Source organism: Centropristis striata, chromosome 4, assembly GCF_030273125.1.
Source record: "Centropristis striata isolate RG_2023a ecotype Rhode Island chromosome 4, C.striata_1.0, whole genome shotgun sequence".
Taxonomy (NCBI): Eukaryota; Metazoa; Chordata; class Actinopteri; order Perciformes; family Serranidae; genus Centropristis; species Centropristis striata.
Window position 1 is genome coordinate 31,893,810 of NC_081520.1, and position 16,449 is coordinate 31,910,258.

At 36.8% G+C, this 16,449-nt stretch overlaps 2 protein-coding genes across 2 annotated transcripts in view; both read left to right on the forward strand.

Annotated features, from left to right (window-relative positions):
- Nucleotides 1-187: 187 nt before the first annotated feature.
- On the forward strand, nt 188-5,934 carry folr (folate receptor). Its single transcript, XM_059331919.1, has 5 exons — nt 188-321; nt 2,665-2,797; nt 3,911-4,099; nt 4,821-4,956; nt 5,623-5,934. The coding sequence occupies exons 2-5, from the start codon at nt 2,669-2,671 to the stop codon at nt 5,895-5,897; spliced, it is 729 nt and encodes a 242-aa protein (XP_059187902.1). The 5' UTR covers nt 188-321; nt 2,665-2,668; the 3' UTR covers nt 5,898-5,934.
- A 5,760-nt stretch (nt 5,935-11,694) lies between these two features.
- inppl1a (inositol polyphosphate phosphatase-like 1a) overlaps nt 11,695-16,449 on the forward strand; it is a 39,920-nt gene continuing 35,165 nt past the window's right edge. The window contains exon 1 of the mRNA XM_059331667.1: nt 11,695-12,133. Coding sequence (XP_059187650.1) covers nt 11,955-12,133 — 179 coding nt within the window. The 5' untranslated portion in view covers nt 11,695-11,954. The remainder of the gene's footprint in view (nt 12,134-16,449) is intronic.

Sequence of the window (16,449 nt, forward strand, 5' to 3'; positions counted from 1 at the left end):
AGAGAGAGAGAGAGAGAGAGAGAGAGAGAGAGAGAGAGAGAGAGAGAGAGATGCAGGGTAGACCTTGAGATAACTTAACCCTTCTCACAGTAATAAAACTCTGAGAATTACCTTTCTCGTCCCCTCTCCCTATCTCAAATGCACACACACACACACACACACACACACACACACACACACATACGGCAGACTTTGGACACTGGAGACTTATGCATGCACAGATGTGTCTTATTTTGTCTTGAGGAGTGTGTAAGAGGTGACTGGTAACGCTGACTTGTAGGCTAATCCCTTCAGGAACGAATCATCACAGAATCTAACAAGGTAACGTGAATCTGTTCATCATTGTTTGAGAAAATCTTCCCATTGGTCTCAAAATTAGATGTTACATATATAAGCTGCTCGTAGTTACAAATAGAAATATTTTTCTATTTATTTTTTTTCTATTTATTTTTCTTTTTTGAAATGAAGGAAATTCACACTGCCTTTGCAGTGATGCCTATTTCCCATATTTTACCACATAGAAATGAAAAATAAACAGATTTATATATAATTTGTTGTTGTGTTGTAATGTTACAACGAGGTTTCTGAGAAATGATTAAGCACTGCGTCATAACCTGAATAAGAGATGTTCAGGTGGGCAAATGTCCATTAGATATCATGTTATAGTGAGTTCACCTTGAAACATAAAACAATGGTTTGTTTGAAACAGTTTTACCATCATATAACAAACTGGATGCATTTGAAAAGGAAAATATATATTACAAAATTCTTAAACAGACCCAACTTTTCCTAAAACAGGCATATCAAGTAGTAAGTCATATTTTAGTAATATTTTGAGGTAGTTGTACTTTACTGGAGTATTTCCATTTTATGTAACTTTATACATCTACTCCACTACATTTTAAGGTAAATATTGTACTTTTAACAACTACATTTAGCTGACACCTTTAGTCAGCTAACTTTTGACATGAAAATCATGATAAATTTAAAGTGAAAAGATGTTGTTTTTCAATTAAACATCATAAAAGTGTATTAAGTAGTTAAAATGACCCTTATCTTGAAGAAATTAAAATGCTTCCTACATAAATGCCTCAATACAAATAATGTAATAATATATTAAGAATTGAAATAAAAAATAGAAATAATAAATATATATAATTTAGTCACTTCCTGTGTAGTTACTTCAGCTTTTCCATGACTGGAACAAACCAAGGCAGACATGTGTTGCATGCTCTGAAAGCAATCTGTTCATCCACTCTGAAGCATCATAGAAACAATGCCGTAAGTTGGATTTTATATGCAACATCTTCATATGTTAGCAGTGATTTCATGAATAAATGTATTTGATAAGTTAAGTTAAAAAGATTGTCAATTACAATTATATACAAGCTGATTCTAATGTGTATCATGTTTACAGCTGTGCTTGTTGCAATATTTAGTTAAAATATTTTTGTTTCGCTTTATTTGCAGTTTTCACCAGCATGTTAATGAAGAAGAGTAACAGTAAATGGTAAAAATTTACTGCAACTCTGTCATCATTGGCTGTGGTTTAACTTGGTGTTTAGTCAGAGTTTCAACACCCAGAACACTATGGGAATACATAAAACCATCGGAGTGGGTCCATTCTGAATAACGAGTACTTTCACTTAAGTAAAGGATCAGAATACTTTTTCCACCACTGCAGTGTTGGAAGAAGTATTCAGATCCCTTACTTAAGTAAAAGTACTACTACCACACTGTGAAATGACTCCACTACCAGTAAAAGTCCTGCATTCAAAACTTACTGAAGTAAAAGTACAAAATTATTTATCAGCATCAAAATGTACTGAAAGTACCAAAAGTAAAAGTACTTGTTATGCAGAATGAACCCACTCAGATTGTTTTATATGTTCTAAATGTATTATTAGATTATTATTATCGATGCATTTATGTAAGCAGTATTGTAATGCTGTCTGTTGTTGATATTTTCGATCACTTAATATACTGTTTTGTGGTTTAATTTATAAAAGTTTGTAATCTCTTTAAATGCATCATGGGTTTTTATGTTAAATCTTGACCTCAAAAGTAAACGTAACCTGTCAGCTAAATGTAGTGGAGTAAAAAGTACAATATTTGCCTCTAAATGTAGTGGAGTAGAAGTACAAAGTTACATAAATGGAAATAATCAAGTAAAGTACAGGTACCTCAAAATTGTACTTAAGTAAAGAAAATGTACACCACTGTGTATATCAAATGCATTTCTGTCCTGTTTGTCACATGTCACATGAGTTTGAGTCTTTGCGAACATGAATTTTCTGCCCTTTTTTGTTGTACTTCAGATTCTAATTTCCATAAAGAAGAAGTGTTTTACATTTCTACTAACCGATCCTTCACAGAACTTCCAAAGTCGAAGTGAAGAGAAAAAAGTCAAAATGAAAAGAAAAAAGTCGAAATCCGGGAGGAGTAGTCGACCGGAAAAAAACACGGAAGAGAGAGTGTGTGTGTGTGTGTGTGTGTGTGTGTGTGTGTGTGTGTGTGTGTGTGTGTGTGTGTGTCTTACTCAGATTAGAGGATACAGGAAATGCCTCTAATATGGATTTCAACTCTTGTCCAGTGCTGTATTTTGGCTCTCATTCCATTTTTTCCCCCCCATTGATGTGTGTTATTATTGCCTCCCTGCTGCAGAGCCATGTGGGTTGTCCTGACCTTGCTGCTAGCCCTCTCCAGTGGCGCTCTGTCTCTGGACAAACTCAACATGTGTATGGACGCCAAACACCACAAAGTAGAACCTGGTCCTGAGGGACAACTTTACCTCCAGGTGATGAACACAAACAGATAAACCCTTTATCAGGCCAAGAACTATATTTGGTAACTTCAGGTAATATTTCGAGAAAAAAGTTGCAAATTTACTTGATTAATGTGGCAAATCTACAAGAAAAAAAGTTGCAGATTTAAGAGATTTAAAGTGGGGAAAAAAGCTACTTTTTTCTCCCAGATTCATCACTTTAAATATCATAAATCTACTCTCATTTTTTTCTTGTAGATTTGCCACTTTAATCTCGTAAACTTTTTTCTCAAAATATTATTTTTGTATGTTTTTTTTACACATTCTGGCTGTATGTAATATCCTTCAATATTCTCTAGGGTTGAAATTTGGAATTTTCAAGTATTTCAATGAGTGCCCTATTAAGGGTTAAAGTGGTGAATCTGGGAGAAAAAAGTTGCTTTTTTCCCACTTTTTTCTCGTAAATCTGCAACTTTTTTCGCGCAGATTTGCCACTTTAAATCTCTTAAACCTGCAACTTTTTTTCTAGTAAATTTGCTACTTTTTTTCTAGTAAATTTGCTACTTTTTACTCTAAATATTACCTGAAGTTACCAAATGTAGTTCTTTGCCTGATAAAGGGTTACACCTTTTCATTTTCATCTATAAAGTCTTGATAGGCAACGTGTCACCATACCTCAGTTGTTTATTAAACTGGTCATAGTAGTTATCCAACATGATTAATGCTTAATGCTCAATGTTCCCAGGACAAATACTGAATTTGGAAAAACTGCTTTCAGTTTCTCTGCTGCATCTACCTGGACCATCTTACAACATTCACTCAAACTCAACACAATTATAACTATGGGCCAGTTTAAAACTATGATAATCAATAACTCTGCCTTTCACTGCAACTGTTTTTAATGTTTTTTCAAGTGTTTTGTCTGCTGTTGTTTGTACTTCATTGTGTTTTTTCTGTACTCTCGACATCGTTGTAAGTGAGGGGTTGCCCTCAATGATTCCTCGATAAATAAATAAAGGATAAACTTAAATGAAAAAACAAATCAAATGGTGAAATGCTGGGAGATTCAAATGTTTTCTACATTGAAACAATGTTTTTTCGGTTCAACAGCATGCAATGACCCCTCTCTCCTTTTCCTCTTTCCAGTGTGCTCCCTGGCGTGAGAATGCATGCTGTATGGCCAACACCACCGAAGAAGCCCACAGCGATAACTCCTACCTGTACAACTTCAACTGGAATCACTGTGGTGTCATGAGCCCCCAGTGCAAGAAACATTTCATCCAGGACACGTGCTTCTATGAGTGCTCACCACATCTGGGGCCCTGGATACAACAAGTGTGTATTGTGCTCCCAGCCACCCTTGTATATGCGTTATTAGACCACTAGATGGCAGCATAGGAAGATAAAAGGTCTTGTCAGGATAGTTAAATCCACAAACAGAATGTTGCAATTATTCTAATCCTAGTAATAAAAGTTTACTAGCTAATTACATTCTTTAAAGAGAGACTTTGTAATGTGCCCAATGTGTGTGTTGTGAACGCCTTTTTAAAAAAAAAAAACTCACCTGATGGACAATACCATTGCAACTATGGGGGCAAGCAGTTTAACCCCTTATCATTCTGCCCCCTTTATAGAGAATTGGGGTGGTGGCCGTGGATTTTTAGGGGGAGATAGCAGGTCAACAATAAATGCCACATAGAAGTGGAATACATCATCGGAAAACTGGGGATCTAAAGTATGTCTGAAGTCCATTTCCAGCTCAAATATGTCCCATAAATTGTTGCAGCAATATTTTTGGTTAATACCATTTGTTTACACACATTTGGTGCTGAAGTTGGCTTTATTCATTTATTTATTTGTCTATATATTTATTCAAGAATGGATAAAAAATATCAAAAACCCTCCAGAAATACCAATGGATTCCTCAGATCTTCTAGTTTCATTTATGACTGTCTATAGCCCGGTCAGATGAATTCTAACAGGTTAATGTTAGAAATATATCACTTGTGTTCTGAAATGATGAATCAAACACACTAATTTATTTATATTTGTGCAGGTGGATCAGAGCTGGCGTAAGGAGCGTATCGTGGATGTGCCTCTGTGTAAGGAGGACTGCCACACATGGTGGGAAGACTGCAAGAATGATTTCACCTGCAAGACTGACTGGCACAAGGGATGGGACTGGAGCACAGGTACGCACACACACACACACACACACACACACACATACACATACACACATGCACATTTTTGTATGTAATAAAAAATATATATTATATATATATTTTTTTATATAATATATAAAACATTTTGTTTGCATAAGCATTTTTACACACTTTTCTTAGGGCTACAGGTGCATCTATCATCAATCATCAATAAATTAGAATGTCATAGAAAGTTTATTCATGTCAGTAATTCAATTCAAAAAGTGGAAATAACACATTACATCGATCCATTACACACAGAACGAAACATTTCATGTCTTAATTTATTTAATTTCTTCTTCTTATAATGATTATGGCTTATACTTACTGAAGACCAAAAATAAAAAATAAAAAATGAAATATCACAGAAGAACAATTTTAAAAAGTATGTTTAACATGGAAATATTGGCCTCTGAAAAGTATGTCCATCTATATGACTCAATACTTGGTTGGGACTATTTGACTTGAACTGCTGGAAATTGACTTTTCCATCATATTCTAATGTATTGAGATGCACCTGAAAGTACCATACAATCACTCGCTCATGACCACATACAGAGTTCTTCCATTACACTGTTTATACTGATTGCCATTGTAACTACTGCATTGATATCATATTCCTCCAATCATTCTCACTGTCTTTCTCCCATACAGGTGTTAACAAATGCCCTACAAACAGCAAGTGCAGAAAGTGGACTGACGTTTACCCCACACCCAAGTCCATGTGTGAACAAATCTGGTCCAATTCCTACCTTTACACCACCCACACCAACACCTCAGGCCGCTGCATGCAGCTCTGGTTCACTGGGGCGAACCCAAACAGGAAGGTAGCTGAGTACTACCTAAACAACGCACAGCAACGCCAAGGCTCTGCCCTGACATCGCTACTTCTCCTGGCTTTTTCATCTTTCTCTGCTATGATGTACTGAAATAACACCCTAGACCTATCCTGTGTCAATCTTGGAAATTCCAATAAAGCTGCTTTGAAAGGCTCCCACCTCTTGTTAGTTTCTTGTCTCCTGTTTAGTCATTGGAAACATAAAGCAGCCAGGTCATTTAGACTATTTTAAGTAGCAGGGCCAGGCTGCTGCCACATGCAGTTTTTAAGTTGATATCATTTGTAGCACAGATTTGGTGCTAAATTAAAATGTTCTGTTTTTTGTCGGAAACCAATCCAGTGTATATCTATGTATAGTGTAAAAAATAATCTGTTTAATTTACGGTAAAATACCGGCAGCTGTGGTTGCCAGAACTTCACAGTAAAAATACAGCGATTGGGTTTTCAACTGTTAATTTAAATGTAAATATCAGCAAAAACTGTAATTTAGACTGAATATTCACGTTATTTTTTAGGATAATTGTGTCATTCATTCACACATCATGGTACTTCTCCATTAACTTTACATTAAAATTTTATTTTTTTACAGCAACACTGTATGTTTCCTACAGTTAATGACAGTAAAAGTTCAAGTTTTGTGGTTTTCTTTGATTTACAGTAATTAAAAGTGTCTACTACGATGTTACATAATTTTTAATTTTATGCCCTATTTCTGATGTAATTTGACAGTGTTTTACTGTAATTTCTACAAACATTTTTTAAAGTGTAAATTAGATACACTAGTACAGTCAGATATAATAGGAGAAAATGACACATTTGTACTGCATGAGAAAAGCTGCATTGCATTGTGGGCATGACTGTAAAGGGGAAGCTTGTGGGTACCCCCACAGAATATTTATTAAAAGTTATTTCATCCCCTTTGCTGACAATCAGAGGTGGAAAATGTATTCACATCCCTTACTTAAGTAAAAATACTAATACCACATTGTGAAATGACTCCACTACAAGTAAAAGTCCTGCATTCAAAACTTACTTCAGTAAAAGTACAAAAGTATCAGCATGAAAATGTACTTAAAGTATCAAAAGTAAAAGTACTCATTATGCAGAATGGCCCCATTCAAACTGTCAAATATATGATTAGATTATTATTATTGATTCAATTATGTAAGCAGTGGTTTATTTTCTCAAGCCAAGGCTCAATAAACCACTAAATATACCTTTATGTGGTATAATTTAATAACATTTTCAGTCACTTTAAATGTACAGTATCATGTTTTTCATGTTAAATCTTGACCTGAAAAGTAGCTAAAGCTGTCAGCTAAATGTAGTGGAGTAAAAAGTACAATATTTGCCTCTAAAATGTAGTGGAATAGAAGTCAAATAAAGTGGAAATACTCAAGTAAAGTACCTTAAAATTGTACTGAAGTACAGTACTTGGGTAAATGTACTTATTTACATAACACCACTGCTGACAATATACCATGACATGGTTGGTAACAAAGGATTTTTGATGTCTTCTGGTTTCATAAGATACCAGCATCTCTCTAAAACTCTAAAGTCTTAAAACTTAGCCAGCTACAGTCTCTAAAAGACAGTCTTGTTTGGGGGGCCAGAGCGGGGTCCAGGCTAAATATTACAGGGGCACTGCCCCAAACTTACCTCCTAATAAAACTGCCATTTGGAAACAGTATATTTACTTTCTCCACCAGCATAAAAAAAGCAAAACATGAACAAAAATAGATAAAAGGATGAATGTTCACCATTCATAAATGGAAAAGTAAGCCATATCAAGGCAGCAAAGCAGCTTTCTTTAAATAAAAGTACAGTGGATTTGTGTGGATGAAAAAAATAAAGCAAAAATAAACTTGTACATCTGGACCAGACTTGATGGGACAGGCCACATAGTGTATGACTGCACAGCTCTGGGATTATATTTATGTGAGTGCAAAGGATAGATCAATTTAATAACCCCTTCATAACCTCAAGCACCAGTGAGGAAACACTAAAACTGACCCAGGATCTGCACTGAAGGACATTTTTTCTCTACAGTGGGCCCCAGTGATCACACCGTCACATGACCAGTCTGGGCCAGCTAGTGGTTAGTGGGCTCCACTACTTGGTAATTATGGAGTTCCAGTCCCTTTAGAGTGTGTGTTTGTTTGTGTGTGTGTGTGTGTGTGTGATGGGTACGAGTTTACATATGTGTGCTTCAGTGCCACGTCTAAATGTGTTCTACCACGTCTTTTTACCAGCTTATCGTTAGCTGGTGATAAAGATCAGTGTGAAATAAACATTTAGCAATTTGTGCACTCTGTACTTTAACAAGATCTGCGATATTTAATCTATTCGATTTAAAGAGACACAGCAGATGCAGTCAGCAGTATCTTTGTATTTTTAAAATGTGGCCTTTACTTTTGACACAGATCAGATGTGTCAAAGTGCTGCTCCATTTCTGAAGCTGATAATAACATCCTTCCTGATGATACTACTGTGTAATTTAGTATTGCAAGGTCAGCTGTGAACCCACGGCCCGTCTTTCCTGTCTCTCTTCTCTGCATGAACTGTGTGTGTCAAGTTCCTATACAAAGAGAGGTGTGGCCTTGCTTGAAACCATCTCATTGCAGATGTTTGTTAATCCTGGAGCCATAATTGATCCAACAGTTTTATTCAAACATGATTTTTCCTATAGCTCACTGGTGGTGGTTGACTAGTGTTGCAAAGCTTTTTGCATGTGTCCCAGGAGATAGGTAACATAGAGCAAGAACAGGTGTTTGGGGCACAAAGAGGGAATAAAAGAGGCACCATTATCTCTATTCCAAGTCAGTGTACCATCATAATGAGGTGTTATTTTGAGTTTTTTTGAAAAAAAAAAAAAAAAAATTGCATAATGTCACATCAAGTGTAGGCCAAAAGCTACTTTCTGGCTAAGGCCACTGTTTTGACAAAATTGATTCATAGGTAACAACCAGTGGTGGAAAAAGTATTGAGATCCCTTACTTAAGTAAAAGTACTAATATCACACTGTGAAATGACTCCACTACAAGCAAAAGTCCTGCATTTAGAACTAGTAACTAGTAAAAGTACTCATTATGCAGAATGGACCCACTCAGATTGTTTTATATGTTCTACATATATTATTACATTATTTGTATTGATGCTTTTTTGTAAAGAGCAAAGTAAACTGTTGTAAGATTTAATTTTTTAAAAATCGAATCAGTTTAAACTGATCATGTTTTTCTGGTTAAATCTCGACCTGAAAAGTAACTAAAGTTGGCATCTAAATGTAGTAGAGTAAAAACTACAATATTTGCCTAAGTAAGTGCTAAACTGGAAATACTCAAGTAGAGTACAAGTACCTCAAAATTGTACTTAAGTACAGTAAGTAAATGTACTTATTTACATTCCACCACTGGTAACAACATAGCCTGTTGTGCCCCGATCCCTCAGACACAGCTTTAGAAAAGTTCTCTATCCATTGTTCATCCATCCAACAATTTGGTTTTTGGGGTTGTAAAGAGCACTACAGCCTCGCGGCACTTTTAGCATGGCTGCAGGCTTTAACTTTTATTTCCAGGCAATTTTGGTAAGATGCAAAAGAAACAAAAATGTGCAAAATTATTTAATTTTAAGATGAACTGCTGACAAAGTAGTTTTATTACGATGTGACATCTTGCAGCTTTTACAATCTTTTACAAGCTTTTACAATCTCTGCATGCAGACATATTGTTAACTAAGCCACATACTTTTACAGTCAGCTCACACACACACACACACACACACACACACACACACACACACACACACACAACACACACACAGGCATACACAGTGTGATGACATAGTCAGAAATAGATTTGGGATGGCTGCTGTCCCTGTGGCTATTAATACTCCACTTTTCTGAGGTCATTGGCAACACAAACACACACAGTCTGCTTAACTCTCACCCACTCTCCTCACTTTAACTCTCTCTTGTGTGTGTGTGTGTGTGTGTGTGTGTGTGTGTGTGTGTGTGTGTGCGTGTGTGTGTGTGTGTGTGAATATCACATTTTTGGAGTCAGACGTTTCGTGAGTAGCTAGAGAGAAAAATACATAATGTGCATCAATCTCTAAATGTTGGGTTGGTGCTTTCCTATGTTCTGGCAGTCTTGCCCCTAGGTGGACAGTTGCGCCTTGTAAGTGTGTGTTGTCTGGAAAAGTAAAAAATTGCGTAACTGGATTGAAAGTTCAGAAATTACAGCAGTCTTTCAGTGGCTGTGGGTCACACTGCTATACAAAGAGGAAAGCCCTGTAGCTTTAGTTCAGGCTTTGACCAGGCTTCAACTTACAGCCATGATACAAGAGAAGGGATCTAATAAACAAGGCCATTTTTGAGGATTTGTAAACTTGAAATCGACAGTGATGAATTATCAGTATAGCTGCAATGTCTTTTACTTCACATTGGCAGATTTTTACCCGTTAAAGATTAAAGTGGATTTTATCGCGAGAAATTTGGGCCCATGCCAAGGACCCACTTTTGCACTTCAACAAAGGGGCGAAGTGACCCCTATATCCAAAGGAGATATTTGCATCCTTTATTCAAGAAAAACTAGTAAAATGACTTTGTTAAAACACTCAGTTAGAAGTAAAAGTCCTCCATTCACCTGCATAAAGTAGTGAAAAGTAACTAAAAGTACTGTACTTAAGTAGAATTTTCAAGTACTACTTCATTTGAGTATTTCTATTTTGTTCTACTTAATACTTCTATTTCACTTCATTTCAGATAAAAATGATTTTACTCTACTACATCCATCTGACAACATCAGTTACAGGTTACTTTGCAATTCCAAATTATTAATGCCAAATATTAATCAAAAAATAGTTTAGATTAGCTCCATCTTTACCAGCTGCAACATTAAAGCGATGTACACAAATGCATCAATACATATATATTCTTCTAAAATGGGCCATTCTGCATAATTAGCAATTTTACTTTTGGCACTTTAAGTATATTTTGATGTCAATACTGTGTTTTCACCTGAGTAAGATTTTGAATGCAAGACTTTTACTTATAACAGAGTAATTTTACACTGTGGTATTCATACTATACAGTATACTTTATGGTATACTATACTATACTATACATACATATATATATATATATATATATATATATATATATATATATATATATATATATATATATATATATATATATATATATACCCTCATTTGAAGTGGCCCTCAGTATAACTACATGCATTTGAGCATGAAATCTTAAGAATGCAGTGTTAAAATCCACAATATTACTTTTTATTTCCTTCAAACCTTTTGTATTCCTATTTATACTGTTATACATGCATTTGAGCATGAAATATGTTAAGTTACTGCACTGTAAACATATTTAAAATTGCAGTTGCATCATATCTGGTGCACGGTCCTATATGTGGCCCTGTGGTGGTGTCCATGAAAAATTGTGGCATTTAAGTTGCCAATCCCCGTAGTAAGTATCATGCACATTTCTTTTTGAAGGTAGTGGAGAAGTGGTGTAAAGGTGAATAATGTACCTCTTTTCACCACTGCCCCTCTTGTCTATTAGCCCCTTCCTTTACTTCTCATTCCATCTCTCCATCCCTCCTCTCGTTTTCTCTATCTATCCATCCACAGTGTCTCTTTCTCCCTTCATCCCTCTTTTCCAGGGAGCTCTGTCAAGCTGGCGAGATATGGACACAGCAGGAAACACACTTTGCTTTTGAAATAAAGTGTCTCAACGCAAATTTGTCAGCAATTGGTTTTATTGTGAAAATACGAACAGGAAGTGTTTTGTGTTGATAATATGTGAGTTTGACGCGGGTCGTCCCCGCTGTTGCTCCCCGGTCTCCAGTGTGGATTTACATACCCTGATTTCCGTGGGACTGGGAAGTGAAAGAGGAGGGTGTCGAGTCTTTCAGGAACTGAGGAAACAGTGCTATTTAACAAATTAACAACGTGTAGCTCCGTCGTCGATTTTTTTTTAGCCTCTTCACCGTCGGAATAACGTTAACGCTACTTTTCTGCGCTTCTTTCGGCTCTCAGCGGTTCTTTCTCTGGATTATTTCTCTCGTCTGGAGGAAGGCTGGGAGGTTTTCGGGGAAGTCTGGAAGTGTTGAACCCGGTTTGAAGGGCTGTGGCCATGGCCGGGGGTTGTGGTGGTGGTGGGGTTTCTCCGTTGGGGCCCGCACCGCCAATGTGGTATCACCGGGACCTGAGTCGAGCGGCGGCCGAGGAGCTGCTGGCTCGGGCCGGGAGAGACGGCAGCTTCCTGGTGCGGGACAGCGAGAGTGTCAACGGGGCTTACGCTTTGTGTGTACTGTAAGTAACTTTATCGCAGCAGACAAGCTTGTATGAACTTTTTACTTGTTTGTGCGACCTCGTTTGGCTGTGTTTTTTAGGAAAAGATAGGAGCGTTTCCTTCGTATTAGTTTAAATGTCATTTAAATTAGTATTTAACCCTCTGGAGTCTCCAAAAGCGCTAAAGCATGACTTCTTCATCACATCCAGACTAGAAAACAAAGCAGCGTGGAGCCCTACTGTAAATTTACCTCTAAAGTTCTGGCTGTAAACTCCATGAGGCCAGTTTCAGTTTGATGATGATATACAAGGTCAAATATATTTTGTTTAAAATGATAGAACTGGATGTAACCCTCTTATATGTTATATATGCAACATTTACATTTTTTTATTGAGCATGATAGTGTTTTGAAAGGAAAAAAAGATTCTAAATCACATTTTATGTTGGACTAAAGGACTATAAAAGACACAAAATTACCAAAAAAAGACACAAAAAGACACAAAATGGCTAAAAACATACACAAAATGACCATAAAAGACACAAAATGACAAAAAAAAGACACAAAATGAGAAGACAAAATGACAAAAAAAAACCCCACAGAAGACACAAAATGACTAAAAAAGACACAAAATGACCAAAAAAAGACAAAATAACTAAAAAAGACACAACAAAAGACGCAAAATGCCCAAAAAAGACACAAAATGACTAACCAAGACACTAAATGACTTAAAAATACACAAAATGACCAAAATTGTTACGCTAAACACACAAATAAAATACAGTAACGCTAGAATAAAAAACAGAGTTGGATGACAGGATCACACACAAGATCACATTTATTTTGTTTTTTTTTTCTTTTTGGTTCAAAATGTTGATCCAGTAAGTCAGAATAAAAAAATAAATTATTATTAGGTCATATAGGTGAAGTTGTGCTGAAAAAAAAATACCAACATGGTATTTAAACATTTTTAAGTGGTGTATACAGGCAGGAGGAAAAGGATTCAAAAATGGACAAAATAGCTCAAGACTCCGTAGAGTTAAGCAAGCACATGCCTTCAGGGAATCTTGGGATGAAGCTACTGCCTTGTCTGTTGTTACTCTGCAAAACTATACAAGCTTTTAAAAGTTGTAAATAAACTTCCCTGCATCATTTGATTGAAATTGTAATGCCAGTTGAAGCCTGTGTTAGCCAGTGTTAAACAAGTTTTCAGCCAAACACTTTGTTTACTTTCTTGTGAGTAGCAGAGTCTGTCTGTCCAGCAGTGAAACTCCAGCATGGCACACAACTTTAGGGCTGTCCCTGTCTGTCTTGTGTCTGATGTGGTCGCCTGCAGCGCCGTTTTTACAGGGCACTGAAACTGAATGGTAGTGGAGGTAAATAAGCATCTATGGGGCTGGGAAAGCCTGGCTGATGTTTTAATTTAAGGCTCACATAAGATCAGTGCAGTGGTGAAGCAGCTGTAAAGTAGGGCTGGGTGATATGGTGACCAAAAGTCATATCCCAATATATTTAGGCTGAATATTGATATACGATATATATCCCAATATTTTTATCGCAAACTGAGAGCAAATGTTAAAAGCCAAATATGACGGGGCCCGGCATTGCGTTTGCTAGAGAGAGGTGATCAAATACACACCCTCATTTACACAAGGGAAATTTTACCACCAACAGCCTCCATGTTCAGCAAGCAGCATAAACAACATTACAACCTGCTGATTTGGGTAAAAGAAACTGTATCCCAACACCGTGCACCTGACAAGCAGACGGACAAGCTTCAACACACAGGCAATACCACCAGCATTGTTCACACTTCACAATGACTCAGGGGTGTCACTGGAAAAGGGATGTTAAACTTACAAGTGTCCAAAATGACCCAAAATGACTCACCCTCCCCAGTGCCCCCAGTTAAACAGATGCACAGACTCCTTTCTGTGCTGATGCAGGAAATAAAAGGCCTATGCCATGTGACATGGTACTCTGACATTGACTCGACCTACATCCCCTATCTGATGGTCTACCCCATGCTGAGTTCATTATGTCTGTCTGTGTATACACGTTAACCAGCGGCAGTACATACTGTATGTATTAACACCTTTATTTGTAATTAATGCCCAATCTATTAGCCCATTGAGGCCTGATACGCCTGTAAAACCTCTGGGCGATTTTAGAAATAAGCCCCTAAAACCTGAAGTTTTTCTGGAAATTCAACAGAAGTGTCAACGCTTCTATTAAATAATAGATTTTGCAGCCTCTGTAGCAGATAGAAATGAAATTCAAAAAGTATTTGAGAGCTTATACAAATACTACAAAACGACTTATCCGCTTTCCAGGCTTCAATGGGTTAGAGAATACATTATAGTGCAGTCTGATCTTGCTGGTAAGACAGGCTCATGTAAACGCATTACTCATCTGAAAAATAAGCCTGCATCCCATTTTGGCCCCTTGCTTGTTAAAATAAATACTGGTGGCAAATATCCATTTTTCATCCTTTGCTGGACACACGAGTCATTCAGTAGTTTACTGTATGACCGACAACATTCCTCACATCCATGCATCATCCGTTTTGGGATTTTTTCCCGCCTCCACCTCTCCCTTCCTCTCCCCTTTCACCTTTCACATCATGGACTTTGTTTCATCTTAGAAAGTTTCCTTCTTGACACCAAAAGCTTGCTTTGGACAGGCTTTACAACAGTGTTACAGATTTAAACCAAGAAGTTTTTCCTCATAGCAATAAGTAATATGACATGGTATTAGTATTCCCCAGTATTAATAATAAGTCACCGGTCATGTAGTGTTGTTTGTAAGAACGAGCTGTCTGTCTTCATAAATTATATCTTTGAAAACAGGGATTAGCCAGTATTTCACAACACCCCCTGATGCCGTAGAGGAACAGACATGGTCAAGCAATCGACTGTCATTCTTTTGAACTTGTGCCCCAAAAAAAAGCATTTCCAGGAAGTAAAATCTGAGTCACCAGACGTGTGAAAAAGTTCCAGACTGCTGAATAGCACAGTGTTTTTAGTCATGGCCCCTAGTGTGGCGTCCTCTTGCTCTTGCTTGAGTAAAATCGCCTTTCTCTCTTATGCTTTAACTTTTTTAAACTGTCTAGACAAGCAAACAACGTCAAACTAGCCGGTTACAAGCTCGCCCTTTGAAAGTATATTGGTGAAGGATTAAGTTGTATTTGTTAACAGATACAACACCTTCCTCAGGCTGAAATAATTATTCAATTGTAACTCTTTTTGTAAGGTTATACACTAGTGTTGGGCAATGTCTACCAAATTGTCACATGATTAAGTCCACAGTGAAACATGGTGATGATGTTGTTATCCAAACTGATGACAATAATTGTGTGGGATTGCTTGCGGTTATGCATAATTGTTAACTAGGCCTGTCGCGATAATTACTGTATCGACTTATTGTTCGATATGTAAAAATGGACACAGTAGTTTTTTTCTGGACTCAATATATTGTCGTTTACATGCGACTTTTTGTGTTTTTTTGTGTTGTGTGTAAATTAAAGCTGCAAATGTTTGACAGGCAGTATGAATTGCCAAAAAAACCCTTTATTTTGTTTGTAGTTTGTAGTTTATTCATTTTATTATTTATCTAGGATATTTTAATATTTATTTTCCACATTTCAATTCCAGTGTTTAATATTCTCGAGATTTAAAAATTAATTGCTGTGGAAAAGGATGTACTTTTCATGCTCTAATATCGTTATAAAACTAAAACAATAACAATACAACAATACTATTGTTTATCGTGATAGTTTCTGGGAAAATATATCGTCCTAAAAAATGTGTTAACGTGACAGGCCTATTGTTAACTCTCGTTGAATTAGTTCAAACTAGATTTTGGGAATAATCACCATTGATGAATCAGAATTGTAACTTTTTAAACCGTAATGAATGCCATTACTTCCACCATAAACCCATGCCCTGGTGCTACTCATTTCATCAGTTTAAACCAGGTGGCCTCTTTAAAGTCTTTGCACACACAATATTTACATGCCCAAATGTTTAATTTCACCTGAACATGGCTACAACACAAGGCTTTTGTTTAGCTTTCCCTCGTGACATGCATACACAGACTTGTGTACTTCCTTTTTGAGAGATTTGGAGGCACCAGTGTGTTTAGGAAGTGTTCCACTGTGCTGTTGTCTGAGAATAGACCGGTGGTTTGTGCAGAAGCAGTAACCAGCAGTAGGACTGATTTCTGGGCCAATTTGTCTTTAGGCCTTTGCCTTTAACTTCCTCTTTGTGGCCGTTTCAGTCTGCAGACTTTGGATTTTGTGGTGCTGCATGGGGAAGGAAGTGACCATTCTGACTTGCC

What these genes read in the sequence shown, in the direction of transcription:
- folr (XM_059331919.1), top strand. Translation starts at nt 2,669, where the DNA reads ATGTGGGTTGTCCTGACCTTGCTGCTAGCCCTCTCCAGTGGCGCTCTG. An exon ending in AGGGACAACTTTACCTCCAG is followed by an intron (nt 2,798 to 3,910) that starts GTGATGAACACA and finishes TCCTCTTTCCAG; the next exon opens with TGTGCTCCCTGGCGTGAGAA. An exon ending in TGGGGCCCTGGATACAACAA is followed by an intron (nt 4,100 to 4,820) that starts GTGTGTATTGTG and finishes ATATTTGTGCAG; the next exon opens with GTGGATCAGAGCTGGCGTAA.